This window comes from Miscanthus floridulus, chromosome 4 (genome assembly GCF_019320115.1).
Source record: "Miscanthus floridulus cultivar M001 chromosome 4, ASM1932011v1, whole genome shotgun sequence".
NCBI classification, from domain to species: domain Eukaryota; kingdom Viridiplantae; phylum Streptophyta; class Magnoliopsida; order Poales; family Poaceae; genus Miscanthus; species Miscanthus floridulus.
In genome coordinates, this window is record NC_089583.1 from 113,196,141 (window position 1) to 113,215,260 (window position 19,120).

The 19,120-nt window shown below is 49.2% G+C and overlaps 3 protein-coding genes across 5 annotated transcripts; 1 reads left to right on the forward strand and 2 right to left on the reverse strand.

The window, feature by feature from the left end:
• The first annotated feature begins 2,882 nt into the window (after positions 1-2,882).
• On the forward strand, positions 2,883-6,903 carry LOC136550369 (COBRA-like protein 1). The gene is made up of 6 exons (XM_066541914.1): positions 2,883-3,215; positions 4,313-4,392; positions 5,093-5,549; positions 5,711-5,870; positions 5,950-6,227; positions 6,367-6,903. Exons 1-6 carry the CDS (start codon positions 3,116-3,118, stop codon positions 6,660-6,662), a joined length of 1,371 nt encoding a protein of 456 aa, XP_066398011.1. The 5' UTR covers positions 2,883-3,115; the 3' UTR covers positions 6,663-6,903.
• A 2,767-nt stretch (positions 6,904-9,670) lies between these two features.
• LOC136550370 (COBRA-like protein 6) lies at positions 9,671-12,203 on the reverse strand. Its single transcript, XM_066541915.1, has 6 exons — positions 11,916-12,203; positions 11,753-11,832; positions 11,183-11,639; positions 10,942-11,086; positions 10,542-10,846; positions 9,671-10,405 (listed from the first exon to the last, which is right to left on the reverse strand). The coding sequence occupies exons 1-6, from the start codon at positions 11,971-11,973 to the stop codon at positions 10,113-10,115; spliced, it is 1,338 nt and encodes a 445-aa protein (XP_066398012.1). The 5' UTR covers positions 11,974-12,203; the 3' UTR covers positions 9,671-10,112.
• A 1,189-nt stretch (positions 12,204-13,392) lies between these two features.
• On the reverse strand, positions 13,393-17,272 carry LOC136550371 (mitochondrial import inner membrane translocase subunit TIM17-2-like). Of its 3 annotated transcripts, none has more exons than XM_066541916.1 (2): positions 16,450-17,272; positions 13,393-13,530 (listed from the first exon to the last, which is right to left on the reverse strand). In XM_066541916.1, the coding sequence occupies exon 1, from the start codon at positions 17,123-17,125 to the stop codon at positions 16,457-16,459; it is 669 nt and encodes a 222-aa protein (XP_066398013.1). In that variant the 5' UTR covers positions 17,126-17,272; the 3' UTR covers positions 13,393-13,530; positions 16,450-16,456. The 3 variants fall into 3 exon arrangements, with proteins under 3 accessions (XP_066398013.1, XP_066398014.1, XP_066398016.1); XM_066541917.1 differs by having other exon boundaries at positions 13,410-13,547; XM_066541919.1 differs by lacking the exon at positions 13,393-13,530 and adding an exon at positions 13,573-15,570.
• Between the last annotated feature and the right edge of the window lie 1,848 nt (positions 17,273-19,120).

Sequence of the window (19,120 nt, forward strand, 5' to 3'; positions counted from 1 at the left end):
GCTGCAAGGCACCGGCTTCGATGTCGGCGAGGAAGTTGGCGGTAGAGCCGAAGTCGAGGACGCGGGTCTCCACGGCGGGCACATTGCGGAAGTCGCGGGCGGCGGGTTCGTTGACGAACGCGGATCTGGTCGGTGATGCACGGCGCGACGGCGGGGTAGTCTATGGCCGTAGCGTTTCTCCACAGTCGGAACCACCGGCTGCGCTCCTCGCTGCCCGCGCCGTATTGTGGCAACTCCGGCGGCGGCGCGCCTCGAGGCGAGCACAGCGGCCTCGGGAGCGCCGGCTAAAGGGCGGCGTCGATCTTCACCGCACGCGTGGTGCCGGCGGGAGTGGTGGCCGTGCATCGTTCTCCCCGCTCGAGCGCACGGCACCGGGAGGTGGCCCGAATGAGTATCGAGCGCGGGCTCGGGCCAGGAGTCAGGCTTGATGAGTACGGCTGGCCAGGCTTAGCCAGGCCCTAGCCCATTTCCAACCAACATCCGTGCGCCCGCCCTCCCGCTTGACCAAAGCCGCGTCCGCGTCTGGGGGAAGAGGGGCAGGGGCGCGCGCAACACGGCGAACGAGCGAGCTTTCGGTTGCAGTGGAGCCCAATGCAGACCGTGACAGCAGGCTACCACTGTGACAGGAGACCGAGACCGCGCGCGCGCCACCAGTTTGTTTGTTTGCACTGGCACATAGCCCATGGACCGGAGAGCTCGTGGCACACGGGACGGGACGTGCTGTTTTGCTTTGCGCGCCGCCCGCCCGCCTGCCTTGAGCCCCGGTCCCCGGGTCACACCATCCGTTCCGGCGCGGCCACCGGCTGCAAGCTGTCGTCTCGTGTGTTCCTTCTCGAAGCCACGCTTGCAGTGCTCGGGATGATGTTCTTTGGGGACGCTAGTTGCGTTGCGTCGCCACTCGCCTGGTCGCCGCCGGTCCTGACTGATAAGCTCAAGCGGCCGAACAGGACGTAAGTCGTAAGTTGGATCTTCAGCCCTGTTCCAAACCAGCCAGCCAACAGTATTTTCTAATCACAATAAACTAGCAACAGTCAATCCAAACCAGCCCAAAAACCAACCAACGAATAGGCCGCTTAGCTGTTGCCTGTGGCCTGTCGCCCGTCCTGCACTGCATTGCATCGCATGCGCGTGAGGCGGCGCCGGGTTTCCTCAGGAACCTTCCGGCCTCTTCCCGCCGTCAGCGAACAGATCATCGCGACACTAATCTGAGCTTTTCCTATCGCAGTATCATTATTATTTATTTCAAAGTCTACGCAATCGCGCTCCAGTACTATTTGTCCATAGCCATAAGCCCATAAGCCACAGGGTGCCGTCCTTCATTCGGTTTTCCACGGACCACAGGGCGAAGAAAATGCAGCATGTTCGTTTGGCTGTGGTTTGTCGTAAATAATCGTAAATTTTTAGTCGGAATAGTATTTTTTTCTCACACAAACCAATCAGCAGTACATCTTCACGAACCAGCAACGATACGAACCAGCCAACCGAACAAGCTGCTAGCTGCGTGTAATATCCTACAGAGGACCTGACCTAGCCACAGGCCCGCCTAGCCTGACCGTCACCAGGAAAAGATTACGCGCATCAGACTCGAGAGGCCGGCACTAGTAAAAGAGACTCTTGTCACATAAAAAAGGTGATGGGTACTTAAATTGGAGTGAGCTAGCGGAGCACTGTGATCGAGTCTGTGAGAACTTACCAACATGACAGGGATAGGTCCCTTTTGACACTCTATCAGGTCAGACGAATAACCTTAACCCGGAAGCAATCCAACCGTACAGCCCGGAAGCAATCCAACCGTACAGCCTGTTTGTTTGTCGGTTTCGGCCAGAATTTATCAGTCGTGTTTTTCTCTCATAACAAACCTGCACTAGCCGGATTTATCAGCCCAGAAATCAACTAACAAACAGGCCCATAGTAGTATCCATCATCCATGGCCTGCACTGCAGGTCAAACGCAGGCTTAATGTCAGCAGTAATCTGCCTGAATTTATCGATTAGCAGTAGAACGGCATGCAAAAGGCCAAGACGGAAGTAGCAGGAGCACACGTTTTCGTGTGCACGTAAGCCTGGGCAAAATACCCGATACCTATTACCCGTACCCGAATTATCCGAACCCGGACCTGAATTACCCGAACCCGAGGTACCCGATCCCAAATTCGGATAGCGATTTTGATTACCCGAAATTAGTTTGGGTAATTCGGGTAATATCCCCCGGTACCCAAACTACCCGAACTACCCAAAGATTTGTTTTTGTCTTTGTATTTATCATGTGTTGTTAGCTGAACCATTTAACTTATCACTTTATTAGAATATAATTCTCTCTATTTGAATGAGTGGCTGTAATATATTATTCTCTATAAATTGCTATTGAAATTCTATACAAATTGCTGCTGAAATTATGTATAGATCGTTACTGAAATTTAGTGTAGTTTGTTGTTTTCTGTAAATTTGGGTATATCGGGTAATACCCGAACCCGAACCCGAATTATCGGGTACCCGAATTTGCGGGTAGTGTTTTTTCGGAGGTAATATCAGGTAGCAATTTTCATTACCCGAATTTTGAATTACCCGAATTATCCGACCCGAAAAAATCGGGTAACCCGAACGCCCAGTCTTATGTGCACGTCCGCTTTCTTAAAACCCAGGTCAAAAAATACAGAAATGAACGAAAGGGAGACACAGCTGGCGCCTGGCAGTTGGAGCTAGCTAGCTTTTGCGTTCCAGTTTGCACTCCCCTAGTAGAAGGAAAACAAAAAGGAAAAGGAAAGCTTCATCGACCGATGCCATCGCACACGCCACCCACAAGAATAGCTCGAACCTGTCTTGCATGCATATATCTGCATCCCCGGCCAGACACGGCGCGCCCGCCCGCCCGCCCGCCAGAAATCTCACATCGCCATCGCCATCGCCATCGCATGAACTAGGTGACCAGCCGGACACCATAGAAGGAGAGAGAGGAAAGCTGCTTCTCTCTCTGACCCGCCCACTCATCCTCGGTCCGAGCTTTGGCTGTTGGGTTCCCATCCCATTCCTTCGCGCATAGCGGACAAGACTGAAGAGAGTGATCGGGGGGCTGCGCCCGCGCGCTGGTTCCTTATCGACCTCTGCCGGGCCGAGCCATGGCGACACCGCGGCCGGCGGCCCTCCTGCCCGTGCGCTTCGCCTCCTCCGTCGCGCTCCTGCTCGTCGTCGCCTTCTCCTCTCTAATGCGTCCGTCAGGTCAGTGCGCAGCAAACACCAGTTGATTTTGGCATTGCTTGGAATGGCATGTTTTGGCAATCGGGTTTCTTGGGTTTCTGAGATTCGTCAGTTCAGTTGTGCCAATCGCACTTCACCTCATTTATTTATGCGTGGTACAGTACTTTCTTTCAGAAGTAGTACTGGTTTCTTTGAGATCAACGATCGATCGAACAGCAGATGACATCAAACTTATACATCCGTCGAACATTCCTTTTGTCGATAATGGTAGTCTTCATCTCTTCCACCTCAGAACAATATGTTAGCGGCCTAACTCATCTCCTAACACTGGCTAACACCCACCGCTCAAAAGTTTTCAATTTTTTTAACACATCACTGCCATCTCCTCATTGGATTATAATGTTCAGACATTTCCCTCATATAATCTCAATCGCACATAAAACAAAGAGAATTCGGTTGTTTTTGCGCTTTTCGTAATTTCATAGTACTAGCCTATGCCAATGCCATGATCATTGTTTGGCCGGTAAATAAGGTATGGGTGTGGGTCCATACTCCATACTTTATGTTAGAATTCCTAGCCAAAAAAAAACGGCCTTACGGATGATATCATGCTAGATGTGTGATCTCCTTTTATGTTAAATAAAAAAACGGTGATCTTCACTTGATCAGCCTGTTCGCTTGTTGGTTTCAGCCAGCCCAAACCAGCCAGCCAACAGTGTTTTTCTCTCACAACAAACCAGCACCAGCCAATCCAAACCAGCGCAGAAACCAACTAGCGAATAGGCCGGATATGTAAATGAACCTTACTAAGTTACTGGTGTGAACTCAAGTTGTTTTTAGCGCTAATCTGACTGACCACTGAAACAGCTGACTGTACAGTTCTTTCAGTTCAGTCTGCTACCTACCAATATGTTACTCCCATGTCTCAAACTATCAATTTCCAACACCTGTGGTTCTGTTTTGTCTGAATTATAACCAAGCTCTTCTTGGCTGTAATTTGTTGTGTTTTTGTTATCGTTATGGTTCTATCACGATTTCCTGTACGTGTGCTACAGTAACATCTCCAATTTGGAGCTAGTAGTACCATGTTTCATGGAACTTTCCGTGGTAATCTGCAGATGCATACGATCCGCTCGATCCGAATGGGAACATAACAATTAAGTGGGATGTAATACAGTGGACTTCAGATGGATATGTGGTGAGTAAACGACTAATGTGTGTTTGAAGCTGCTTATACCATGATACCATCATTGAAAAAAATAATCGAGTGCATATCGCTATTGTTACAAAAGTCTGCATATACTCCCATAGTTCTTTCAGAAGTGGACAAGATTATTCTACAAGACTTTTCGTGTACTCCAGTTATCGCGTCTTAGTCTCGAGTCTTGTTGGCAGTATTCTGCTTTCTCTGTCATTCTTTTGCTTCAGGAAACCATGTCCTCTTGTTATATTGCCATGTCCTCTGTTATATGCTTACATGGGCGTAACTGAATATCAATCAAGGCTGCAGCCTGTAGATGAAGGATATCATGACGAACATAGTGCCAGGACTTCTTTTTGCAAGCTTAGAACTAGTAATTGGAAATATATCTTGTTAACAGATGTACTGATTTTGTGCAGTTTGATTAGCTAATTAATACCCGATGCTTGTCTCTCTGTTGCATTCCAAACTAGACATGGCTAATCTTGTCTGTTATTTACCATTTCTTTTTTTCTTATGATGAGTTTAAAAAATTGTGTTGACGACATGCATTTTGTAATTGTGACACTGACAGCTGAAAAGGTCATTTTATTTACCTAGAGTACCCTGGTATCACCATCATCATTTTGATTTCCCCAGTTCTCACTTCACAGGCGTTGCCACTATCTGACACCTTCTGAAATCCCCTTTCATCCAGGCTGTTGTTTCACTATACAATTACCAGCAGTACCGCCACATTCAGGCGCCGGGCTGGAAACTAGGCTGGGTATGGGCAAAGAAGGAGATAATCTGGGCGATGACCGGCGGCCAGGCCACTGAACAAGGCGACTGCTCCAAATTCAAAACCAACATCCCCCATTGCTGCAGAAAGGACCCTGAGGTTGTGGACTTGCTGCCTGGGACTCCCTACAACATGCAGATTGCCAACTGCTGCAAGGGAGGAGTCCTCACGTCATGGGCACAGGACCCTAACAATGCCGTGGCATCATTCCAAGTCAGCGTTGGACAGGCTGGGACTACCAACAGAACAGTCAAAGTGCCCAAGAATTTCACTCTCAAGGCACCTGGTCCCGGGTACACCTGTGGAACTGCCAAACTAGTGAAGCCTACTAAGTTCATATCTCAGGATGGGAGGAGATCAACTCAAGCACACAGTAAGATCTTCTTTTCATGGTCCAGTTATTCTGCACGTACAGAAAAAAGAAAAAAAATACCATGAATAAATCTCCACTCCAGTTAATTGTTCTCAGTAAATTTCTGTTTCAACACTTTGTTAGTTTTTAGCAGCAATTGACGACTTGTTTTCTTTGTGCAGTGACATGGAATGTGACATGTACGTACTCGCAGTTTCTTGCTCAAAGATCTCCAACCTGCTGTGTGTCGCTCTCATCGTTTTACAACGACACCATTGTCAATTGCCCAACATGCTCCTGTGGCTGCCAGAACAACAGCACTGCACCAGGAAGCTGTGTAGAGTAAGTCGCATCAAGAAACTCACATACCATTTTCATTTTTTTCAGTTATGTGAAGGTTGGATGTGTTGTCCTTGGACAGGGGCAATTCACCTTACCTGGCTTCTGTCGTGAACGACCCTAATAAGAACAGCTTGGCGCCTCTAGTCCAATGCACTTCACACATGTGCCCAATAAGAGTGCATTGGCATGTCAAAGTGAACTACAAGGAGTACTGGAGGGTAAAGATCACGGTTACAAACTTCAATTACCGGATGAACTACTCGCAGTGGAACCTCGTTGCGCAGCACCCCAACTTTGACAATCTGACCACCATTTTCAGCTTCAACTACAAACCTCTGAACCCCTATGGAGTAATAAGTGTGCACCTGAACTTCATTCACCCCCTAAAGAAACTCAATCTTGCATTTGCAATCTACTCCTAGTTTTTTTTTTTTGTTTTTTTTAAACACTACTCCTTTTTTTTTGTCAGACATTGACGTTTACTATGCTTTTGCAGACGACACGGCGATGTTATGGGGCATCAAGTACTACAACGATCTGCTCGTGACGGCCGGGCCAGACGGGAATGTGCAGTCTGAGCTTCTGTTCCGGAAGGAGCCCTCCACGTTCACCTTCCAGAAAGGCTGGGCCTTCCCGAGACGAGTCTACTTCAATGGCGACAACTGCGTGATGCCGCCGCCGGACGCCTACCCGTGGCTGCCCAACGCCTCTCCCCGGCTGTCGGCTTCGCTTCTCCTCCCGGTCGTTGCAGCTTGGACAGCAATTGCAATCCTCCTGATGACCCATGCGTAGTGAGGTATAGGTGTTGTGAATCTGTTTCATAAAGAAGTTTTGACCTGCACCTGATTCGGTGTTGTTGCCTGCTTCTGATCATTAGTTTATTGCAAAGTCTCATATGGTGTCCTGATCGAGGAACAGATTCAGATGTGCAGTCACGTACCGAAGCATGTACATTCCCAATACTTGTAAATTTCGGCAAAGACTGACTAGCAAGTGACAATAGAAATAATCCGTTTCCTTCCACATCATGCAGAGATTCATGCTCAAATACGACCGGCAGTCGGGCAGTGGCACAAATAAAAAGGCTGTGGATGCATATGAACAGTTCGAGTATGCCTATATACCTTCGATAAGGACCCTTTTATGTTTAATAATAATGTTTATTTATTTTTCAATTACTACTAATAATAAAAAACAGGATATGGACTAAAGATACGTTCTACATATATCAGACTTCAGTTTAGGTCATCTTTAGTGAGAAATAAACTCTTAATCTTTCTCACGTCCTTCCACCTCTAGATTGCCTGATTGTTACGTGCACATATATTTGCACACTATTAAATCAACTTTTCCAAGTGCGGAAAGATTGAGAGTTGAGATAAGGAGTTGTTGGAGTGCAGTTTTTTTTTTCAATCTTGGAGATGCTCTGACACAACAAAGCATTGTATTTTCCCACGGTCAAAAGGAGGGGGTAAGGGCAGTGACGAAGCCAGAAAAAAATTTAGGAGAGGCTGGACAAAAGAATAGAGGTTTTTTATCTTTTCTTAACCTTAGCCCCTCCTACCTAATCCATGTATGCATAAAATTTTAAGGGAGGACTTAGGAAAACTCCACGTGCTCAGGATGGGTAGGGGGGGGGCTGAAGCCCCCCTAGCTCCCACCGCTGGCTACGTCCCTGGGTAAGGGGGCCTGGCCCCATCTATGTTTGATATAAACTAGTAATGTTCTCGAATTTTGACCATATAATTATTAATTTCTCAGTTGGAGGATCGATATGCTCGTACCATATATGATCTGAAGGCTCAAAGCTACATCTATATAAAGGGACTATATGGATATTTATAATACCGAATGAAGAGATAACCTCCCTCCAATACTTGTCTCCTCTTATGTGATACAAGGTAAACGAGATCTATCTACAACTCCTACACGTCTTTTTTTTTTGGATTCGGGAACAGAAAGACGAATCTGAAAATCCGTGGCTAGGTCAATTCTCAACAATAATTATCATGGCGAAACTTGTAAGAACCTCAAGCTTGAACTTTGTGATTCGCTTGAGAAGATGATAGGGTTGAAAAAGACCTACTAAGTCTCATTGGCTTCCTCAGCAACAATGATGTATGATCTCCTTTGTGGATTGGCCGAACATCGAGTTAAATCTCGTATCTCGCGTGTTCTTGTTGTTCTTGAGCTAGTTCATGTTAACCTTGTAAAAACTTCACCCGATCTATCTATTTGTGCATACTTGAGTGAAGAAAAGTAGGGAAGACATATCCACCCGATCATTGGTCAAATTTTTAGGTCTTGTAGGTGTTTTAACCTCCGGTCAAACTAGATCCCGAATAAAACAAGATCTCCGGTCCAGACCAGGCCTCGGTACTGTACTTTTAATATTTTTGCAAATTCTATAAATTTTAGGAATACCTATTCGGTATTCACACCCTAACCCTCTAGGCGATATCTTGATCCTTTCATGTACACAACGATATTTGTGAAGATTAATGACATTTTAGTGTTCGAGTGCTTAATTTGGTGTTGGGAGGTAATTGAACATAGTGTTAGGTCATCTTTTATCATTGGTCGTACTTTTAAGAGGGGTGTCGAGACTAGTAGCTTGATGGAAATTTTGAGTGTCAATGCACACTTATGACATACTCCTATCAAGTCAGCTCACAAGTGGCTCTAAAAGATAGATTGTAAGTCTAGGACCTGAAAAAAAAATGAGATCGGATTTAAAATGCACTAAGAAATCTCGCCAAATTATACAACACAATACCGATAGATTTGTTCGAGAGCAAATTTAACTTAGCTAGGTTATCAAGTCCCACTATGATTTGACGGTGCCTATGTTGATCCTGGTGGATCATCCTGTGGCAATGTGTCATATTGAATGTTCAGTCTACCTTAGTAGAGTTCACCTAGAAATATTTCTAGGTGGGGGATACTGCCCCCCCCCCCCCCCCCACCCCCCACCCCCACACCCAAGTAGAAATTATATGAAAAAAATAGTGTCCACCGTATGTTATGGTGGCGAAACGGTAGATCATCCGATGGTACTATGCGCAATTAAGTTTTAATTGGCCAAATTTTTGAGCTTAGCATGATCCATGCCTTAATGGCAGTGGCTGATCATATTTTGGCATATTTTATTGTAGCTGTTGTGTGAAACATGGTGTAATAGTATCTCCATATGATTCGATATAGAACCTCAAAGGTCGGTGGATCATCTATAAAAATTAAGGTTATTTATGGTTCAACGACAATCTAACTTGCATCCCTAGTTGCAAGAAACTTATAGAGAGCCATTGTGAAGATTTTTTCTTATGAAGGGAAGGGGGACTTATATTAAATTTTGGCATGGTACATCCCCAAATTATATATAAAAAAATCTAAAATAAAAAAATATATAATAATCTATCCAGATTCTTCCATCATCTTTTCCCCCCATGGCTTCCCTCGAATGCTAGAGCTAAAACATCTTTTCCCCCCATGGCTTCCCTCGAATGCTAGAGCTAAAACATTGGACATGTCGCAAGATCCAATGCTTTGGAATCAGTCCAAAGCGTATCTAAATCGCTGAAAAAATATCGGCAGTTGCATCATCGGGTATGACATAAGGTGCAGATTCATCACCTTGATACCTTGAAATCCTCTCCGCGACCATCGACGACGAGATCAATGACCCGGAGTCGTTGTCCTCGTAGGGGGCTTCTAGAAGCACCCCTCCCCTTATAGATAGAGGCCACAAATTGGCCCATGCCGATGAAATCGACGCCTGCAACGGCGATCCCATCGCGACCGAAAATCATCTGATTTCGTCAGTAGATTTATTTGGCTAGACCCTAAACAAAATGGATACAAAACTGCAGAAAAGAGAGATGAGTCTCCTCTCCTTCTTGTCTCTGGCAGATGCACCGGAGAGGAAGAAGATGAGGGCCCTGGGCGGCGGCGAGGACCTAGGAGCGGCGGCGTTGTTTTCCTGGGAGCGTCCGTTTCTAAATGCCTAAACAAGTCTGCATTGTGAAGGGTTGGCTGCACATGATGTATGGAGAGATGCACATATTAATTTCCGTTCCAAAATCATGCTCATGGCTTTGTCCATCTACTGGAAGAAAAGCATCCAAACCATTCCTGAAACCCAAATCGATGTCTCTATCTACAAATCAAACCAACGTATTTTTCCATCTCTCTCTCTCTCTCTGCCGGTTCTAGCACTAGGCTGATCGATCTCCCGTGTTTCTCTCATGCCACGATCATCACCAAGAGCACCACGACGGCCGCTACCGCAGCGCCCAGCGACGACGCCGCGGCTGCCGGCAGGGCTGAGTTGGGCAAGTAGGGATAGGCGTCCGGCGGCGGCATCTGGCACTCGTCGCCGTTGAAGTAGACCTTGCGCGGGAACGCCCAGCCCTGCCTGAAGGTGAAGGTGCTAGCGTCCTTGCGCATCAGCACCTCCGACTGCACGTTCCCGTACGGCCCCGCCTGCATCAGGTGGTCGTTGAAGTACTTGAGCCCGTAGAACATCGCCGTGTCATCTGCACGTACACGACCGAGAACAATCGCATCAATGTCTTGTCTAGATTGAGCACATTGCATAGGCATCCATCGGCACATGCATGGTGAGCTGAGGAGACGGTGATCGAGCACGGAGAGAGAAGAGAAGAGAATTACTGATGGATCCATAGGCGACGACAGGCTTGTAGTCGAAGCTGAAGACCTCGGTGATGTTGTCGAGGTTGGGGTGCTGCGCGACGAGCGTCCACTGCGTGTAGTTCATGTGGTAGTTGAAGTTGGTGATGGCGATCTTGGCGCGCCAGTACTCCTTGTAGTTGAGCTTGACGTGCCAGTGCACGCGCACGGGGCACATGTGCGTCGTGCACTGCAGCAGCGGCGCCTCCTTGTCCCGGTGCCCGCGCGCCGCCGCCGCGTGCGCGTGCTCGTGCTTCCCCGTCACCGCCAGCCGCTTCGAGTCGCCCCTGCCCATGCACGCGCGCGCACGTCGTTAGAACTAGAACCGACGATGGCGAGGCGGCCGCGCAGGGCCGGAGATGGATGGTCGATCGAGACGTACTGGACGCAGGTCTTGTGCTCGCAGCCGCAGGCGCACTTGGCGCAGGGCACGATGGTGTCGTTGTAGAAGGAGGAGAAGGAGACGCAGCAGGACGGGTACTTGGACGCCAGGTGCTGCGAGTAGGTGCACGTCACGTTCCACGTCACTGCATGCAAGCATCGATCGCCATATATGTCGTCAGCCCAAACCCAGCCACGCCATATATAGGAGAACGAGAAGGAGAAGGGGAACGCGAACGCACTGAGGGCTTGTGTCTTGCGTCGGCGGTCGGGCGTGAGGAAGACGGTGGACGGGACGACCTTGGCGGGACCGCAGGTGTACCCTGGCCCCGGCCCAAGCAGCGTGAAGTTCTTGGGCACCTTGACGGTGCGGTTGGTGGTGCCGGCCTGGCCGACGCTGACCTGGAATGCGGAGACGGCGGCGGCCGGGTCCTGGCCGTAGGCGCTGATGACGCCGCCGCGGCAGCAGTTGGCGATCTGCTGGTTGTAGGGCACGCCGGGGAGCAGGTCGACGACGGTCGGGGTGCGCTTGCAGCAGTGCGGGATGTTGGCCTTGAATCGGGAGCAGTCGCCCTGCTCCGTGGCCTGCGCGCCCAGCATGGACCAGATCACCTCCCGCTTCGCCCACGTCCACCCCACCGTCCACCCCGGCGCCATGATCTGCCGGTACATTTGGAAGTTGTTGATGGTCACCACCGCCTGCATTGCATGCAGTGCAACGTTGCCCGCCATTCGTTAGTCAGTAACCGATCAATGCAACCAGTCGGGCATGCACGAAGAGAAGAAGGCAAGTGATCGATGTGAGTACTCACGACATAGCCGTCAGGCGTCCACGACATGATGTCCCATTTGATGGTAATGTTCCCGTTCGGGTCCAACGGGTCGTAAGCGACTGCCAAAGAACGAAAAGACAGACGCTTGATTAGTTTCATCAACAGACAACACGCGAGAGAGGGCGACATGCCAGGAACCGACCTGCGACGGAGAGCATGGCGGCGAGGGCCAGGACCAGCAGGGAGCAGCGGGGCTCCATGGCTGCCGGCGAGCGCGCAACGAACGCAACGGACGGGCGCGCAACGAGAACACCACCGCGCCTGCACTAGCACTAGCTAGCAGTATCGGGGCGTTGTGCATTGGGCTGAGTAGCGGCACGGACACGCACGGGCCTTTAACGCAAAGAAAGCGCACGGGTTCTGCTTCCGCAGAGCAGGAACGCTTGCTTGCTTGACAGCCAACGGCGGCGCCGGCCGCGATGGCAAGGCGACACCAACCTCTCTGCCTCCTGCCACCGTTGGTTGGGTTCCTTCTCGGTAACTGATCGACCGAACCCCGGGCGCTGTGACGCACGACGCGTACGAGCGCGGCTAGACTACTGGTGGCTGCCTCCGCGACTCTCTAGTCTCTACCGGTGGATTGCTCGTGCCGTCGTGCGCGCAGCGGCCTGGGGTTGCTTGCGCCGTAGTTTCTCCCCGCCGAAGCAACGTGGTTGGTGATCATACACAATACATACCGCGCTCGTGTCCCGTGTCACCTGAGGCCTGAGGAGGAGTTCAGTTGTAGTGGGAGCAGGAGGAAAAACGAAAAGGCAGGGAGCGATTGCCATCACAACGGCCGCGTTCGGGTCGCGAATCGCGACGCCCAAACACCTGGGCTTTCTTCGCTTGCCCTGTCCAGTGCGCGGCCGCTGTCGCCGCTCGATCTCGTGATCGCCGGCACGTGTGCTGAGTCTCCAAATTGGTACAGTATCGTTTTTCCCAAAACGAAGTTGTGGTGGACTAGTAGTGTCCAAGCATTCTGGTGAACTAGTGTCCAAGCGCGCATTTGCGGTTTTTAGCCACAAAAAAAAATGAAGTTGTGGCGAACCGGTGATCATGTGCATATTTCTGGATGGCAAGTTTCGCTGATGAGACCAGCTGATACATGACCACTAAATCTTTATCTTGGAAGTTGAAACGATCCTGAAGGCTGAAGCGCATGTTGCTCTCAGCCGAACTGCCCAATTTTGGAGTCGTTAGTCGTTTAGCTTACACACCAAGGGCAGTTTACATACCAACCTAATCGCAGCACCAAACATCCCTGCCCTGTCGTCTGTCGACAGTAGCAGTTCACAAGACCACGCGTAACAGCCACACAGGTACAGTACATCAGTACATCTCAGACGTCGAAACCCTAACAGCACAGCAAATCGTGAGGACCCTTACGACTCGAAACTAGCACTTGACAACGAAACATAGACCGGCAAGACTTGGCGCAGTTGAACTCAATCAACTAATAAAAACTCAAAAAAAAAAAAAGAAGTGCATTGCATTGCACACAACACGAATGCTATAATATAGGCAGTATACTACTGCTGTTTGCTTCTACAAAAACTACATCTCAAGAAGTAGCCAATCTGCCACGTTTTGAAAAAGGCTTATACATACACAAGCGGGCGCATAGATATGAGCCAGTCGAGGCAGAGCAGCACAGGAATAAGTTATCGAACAATCCATCTCTTGTCCTGTCGGTTATTGTATTGCTGGCATGCATCACCAATTCCAGACCACCACCACATTGCAAGACCAAGTAAGCAACAGTGGCATCAGCCAACCTGCAAATTTAAAACATCTTAGTACATGAAGAGCTCTGGATCAGTGTTGGTTAACAATCCAAGTGTGCAAAAACAAGACAATAGTATACAGGAACATCTATTAGTACCTAGCATGCCATCAGTGATGTAGAACGGATAATTAACCATGAAAACCGCAACACAAGAGTTTGATTCGAAGAAAACAAGCAGAAGCAAACCACATGATCAATCTTGTATCTAACAGAAATACTGCTAGTTTCAGAACATCAGCCTGAATCCAGGCAAATAATTGGTAACCCAAGGCCTGGAAATTCTGAACTTCCAGCTGAGCACTTTCAGATCTCTGACAAGCAAAGCAATTGAGTTGGCTGTTGCAGTGGCAGATCTACTGAAAGAAAATCCCACCACCACATACAGAATTCAATCTATTTCAGTAACCTCCTTCGGCAGCATGTGATTAAAAGCATTTTTCATGGAGTTTCAAAGGCGGCAATGCCATACCAAGAAGTACAGTTCAAGAACAAGAACTTAGACATGTTCCTAAATCCTAACAAGTAACTTTTCATCAAACTACTAAAAACCAACCAAACTTACAATTAGTTATAAAGTGTTAATATTTCGAAACGCTGGCTCAACAATTGTAATAAATGGACCTATATATAAAATGTTAATATTTCAAACCAAACTTACATCGCTTATTCAGTTGATCTTAATACAAATGGACCTCTATATAAATTATCGTTTAGATACAAGCAAGGTAACCTTAACTCTTTCATACCATTTCTTTTGGAAACCAGGCCAGCTATTCTTGCACAGCTAAAGGGCGTACCCAGTGCAGAGAGCTCCCGCTCTGTGCGGGGTCTGAGGAAGGGTGTCAGTGGCAAGCCTTACCCTCACCTGTGCAATGCGAGGAGACCGCGACTCGAACCCGGGACCCTTCCGGTCACAGGCGGTAAGACTCTACCGCTTGCACCAGGCCCGCCCTTCCAATTCTTGCACAGCTACACTTATGAAATCAGAAGAAACTTCTCATTTTGCATTTGCATTCTGACTCAGAAGGGAGAAGTAAAGGATCATACAAATGATTATAGGGCAAACTAATTGATCAGAAAATCATGCCTCACCTATCTTTGTAGCTTATACATAACTAATAGACTTGTTTGTGATCAATAACAGTCTAGCAAAAGTTGCAGATGTTATACACTAGGATTCTCAGCAAGCGAGCGGTAGTCCAGTTGGCTAGCTGCTACCCCACGCCAAAGCACAGGTCTAAGGCCAGCCCAATCTCACGGGAGCTGCGGTGCCGCTGTGTATGGGTGGGGCAGGGGTTCAGGGGTTTTCTCGACCTGTTTGAGAAGGTTTCTTCTTAAGCACAATGCCTAGGGGCTGTCTTACCCCCCGCGGGTCAAGTTTTTTTTTTTTACACTAGGATTCTCATGGAACTAACCTGCTCCTCACAGCTGGTATCTACCGATTCATTCACCATGTGAGTCATCACATAAAAGAATTCCTAAAACATCAACATGGATGCAAGAAAGTAAAAGGTAAACAAGCTAGCAGCACCAGAACAGCATCCCACAGAGCACGCAGAAAGTGAAAAGAAACTACAAAGAAGTGAAATCTGGATCTTGATCCTTCACATCATGAAATGACCTGAATTGAATTCATATAACAAGAAACTATTATCATTCTACCTTCCCTGACACTGTCCTTGATTTCGAAACTAGTAGGTTAATAAATAAATAAAAAGATAATCCAATACAAATCCAGGTACACACTTTAAAAAAAGGAACAGCGACAAAAGGGCAATGAGCCAATAAACCCTGGCAGCTGAGAAAAATCCCATGTCCATCAATGGATCTACTTATACTCAAACGATGGCACTGCCATGCTGGGCTCCTTCTAATAAGTCACTGAAGTACCAGTCTCGCTGCCGTTATTTCTATTTGTGACTCCCTCTTCCACTTTCCTTTTCAAATGTCTCCACAGGTGTGATTGCTTCAGCATCAACTGGCATAGATAAAGAAGACATCTCCACAGGGGTGACAGCTGGAACATCAACTGGCATAGATAGAGGATCAGGTTGAGAGCGTTGCGCCATGATAATAGCTCCATTTACGAGAGCAAAGAAAACTGCGCCATGCATGGATGAACGAATGACTGAGCGAAATCCCTGACGCAAAGAAAGGATGCCACCAGTGGCCGCACCAGAAAGAATTGAGTTCCAGGGATCCTCCTTCTGACGCACATACACGAAGGTACAATCACATACTGAGTACAGACCTCCCCAAACAGAAAAGCTGCTACCAATATGTGGCGCATTCATGCGCACAGCCTCCAGGCCACCAGTAAATCGTGCACCAGTAGGTGCATTGCGGAGACTCTTGACAAAGTGGTAGAAAGAAACCCCCAACAGCACCAACGGCAAACGCAGAACCTGTATCGGTGAGGATGCGGCCTGGACATGACAGTCCCTATCCTGAAGGTCTGCTCCTAGTCGATGGAGGAGCAAAACTAGAACTCAGGCAAAGGGTCGACAGAAAGGAAATCTCTGGCGTCCCTTCTATTCTACTACATACAGATCCAAACTCACCGAAACAGAATATATATGACAACCAGACCAATCACGTTCTTCTAATAGGAAGCGATAACAATCTCTAGTTGGATCAGGTGCGGATATTTTGTAACAAAACGATCGCGACTCCTAGCACAAGAAACTAAACAGTTGCCGAACCCAACCAATTTCTGACTTCCACAGCAAGAACAAGAGTCCTAATCCCCAACGGGCCAAACAAAAATGGGGGAAACAGCAAACAGGAACCCAATAATCGAATATATTCGCACCTTTTCTAAATCCGAACAGAACAATCGAATATATTCGCACCTTTTCTAAATCCGAACAGAACACTAATAATTAACTACATCAAGTAAAAATCGCACCTTTTCCTCACTTGTACTCGAACGATGGTATCGGAGTGCTGGGCGTGTCGAAGCTCTCCAAGATCTCCGACTTGCCCCCGCCCGCGCTGGGTTTCTTCTCCTCCTCCTTCCTGCCAAACAGTCCCCCGAACCACCCACCCGTGCCGCTGGAGCTCGCCGCTTCCGGAGGTGCCACGACCGGCGGCGCCTGCGGCAGGCCCGGGAAAGGGTTGCCGCCCATGGCCGCCGTAAGGTTGGGGTCTTCGGCGGGCAGCGGCGGGTTGGCGATGACGCGATTGAGCATGAGGCCAGCGCCCTCGATGAGGGCCAGGAGGATCCCGCCCATGAGCGCGGAGCGGCCCGCGGCGCCCATGCCCTGGCGCATGGAGAGGAACCCGCCCGTGGCGGCGCCCGCGACGATGGAGTTCCAGGGGTCCTCCTTCTGGCGCGCGTACACCATGGCGCAGTCGAAGGTGGAGAAGAGGCCGCCCCAGACGGCGAAGCTGCCCCCCACGCGCGGTGCGTTCATGCGCACGGCCTGCGCGCCCCCGGAGAGGCGCATCCCGTTGGGGGAGTTGTAGATGCCCTTGATGAAGTGGAAGGCGGAGCCCCCGACGGCGCCCATCCCGAACGCGCCGCCGACGTCGTCCAGGATCCGGTCCGGGCACGGCTCCCGCGACGTCTCCGGCGTCCCCATGCTCCTCTCCTGGCGCTACTAACTCGGCTTCGCCTACTCCTCCTCCTCCTCCTCTCCCGTCGGCGGCGGCGGCGGCGGCGGCGAGAGAGGAAACCCTAGCTCGGAGCTCGGGCCCTGGCGTGGGAAGGAAGTTGGGTGAAATGGGGGAAGAAGCGATGCGCAGCCAAAAGCGTGGAGAAATGGCTTTTAGATCACCGGGTGCTGAGCGCTCCTTGTCCTATTTTTTGGGTTATGGTGTGACCGCACTCTCTCGCTGCAGGTGGGTTCCATGAATCGTGGGGTCTAGTGTCATTGACCGTATGGTTACTGGCACCACGTCGTGCGGACAGCCGGACAGGGCAACAGGCGGTGGGAGATTTTTGTGGCGGCGCCGGCGAGGCGGCGGCGACCTTAGCGTGCCGTTGGGCCGAGGCGGGGGATCATCCACAGTAGCCCAATGAATTTTGGCCTGTTGAAGGCTCATGTTTTGGGCTGGGCAAAGGCTAGTCAGGGCGTGGATCTGGAGTTTTAGCCCAATATATATATTCTACTAGTTCTAGTAGAAAATCATACCATAATAATCACTTCAAATTGGGGAGCTAAAAACTCTGTTCTTCATTCCTCCCTATTTGATTCCACCAAAAGCACTCTTTACCTGCTCCTCAATCAACTCCTCTACCAAAATTACTCAATAAGAGAGCCAGTAAGCTAGAGCTAAGAATCAGATGCTCTACCAAATATACTACATGGGAACCCTTTGTTTTCACAACAGTCCATCACGGTGCTCGTTTAAGAGAGAGAAAGACTATTGACATCTCTGATTGTCTGATTTAACATTATTTAATACTCCAAACGTTGTCGTCTTAAAATGACACCACGAATTTTAGATGTCAATATAAGGCGGTTTTTTTTCGAAAGAAAAAACATAAAACATAAAGCTATCCACACAGTTTTAGATGCCCACCATGGTGTCCTGAACACTGTACTTTTCCGGAGGGCAATGAAAAAACAGAAACAACCTTGTTAAGAAATCGTCAAACTGGTGTGCCCAAATTTTAACACGACACTCTTTACGCATAGTTACACGTGATCTCTGCGGGAAAACCCAAACACGAAATCGTGCCCGTGGTATTGCACTTGGACATAAATACCTCAGCTCCTTGTGATATTAGAAGCGCGTCAACCTGATTGGTATGTACTAGTAGAGTATTATTATTTTCTTGTAACACGCCCATCCATTGTTACCGTGTCAGGCTGTCACACCTTCGTCCTCATCTCATATGTTGCACGAGCCATCATGATCATGTATATATCCAGCGAGTATATATGCATGTTCAAGCATGGCCAGCGCCGTAGCGCATCATGCCAGCCGTGAGCGCCGTCATCAGAAGTTGGACGTGGACATGGACACCATAACGAAGAGTTACTCGATCGCAATCCCAGCACAGCACAGCAGTTATATATGTGCAAAACCAGACTTACTCCCACAGATTCTCTGAAAACCAAAGGTAAAGCCTCGGCTAGCTGTTTCTGGAACAATGGACCGGACCGGCCGGTTTGCAATTTGACGTCCAGAAAAGAGCAGTCTGTTCTGACGAGAGAGTATTTGTTATCCACACGTGTACGTACACCGACGTCGAGGAGTCGTCCAAATACGGAGATAGAGATGCTATGCTTGAGTGACGCAGACCCCTGTGACAGTTACGGGCCGGGGCTGACCTGGAACGATCTGGTGGAGTTGACCGCCGGCGATGGAACGGTCATCGTGTGGCCGTGTGGGGCGGGAAACTGAAATGGCCGGGGTTGACCTGACTCGCCCGGGAGCACGCACGCGACGACGAGGAGATCGACCTTGACAACCAAGGCCGGGGAAGGGAAACAACGGGCAGCTCATGGTTTTTCGGTTTTTCCGGCTCCAGCACCCAGCACTCCAGCATGCAGCAGCCCAGCGGGAGCGGCCGGCCTACACACCACGCTCATCATCAAAGGCTGAAACCCACCTCGTCGCCCACAGGA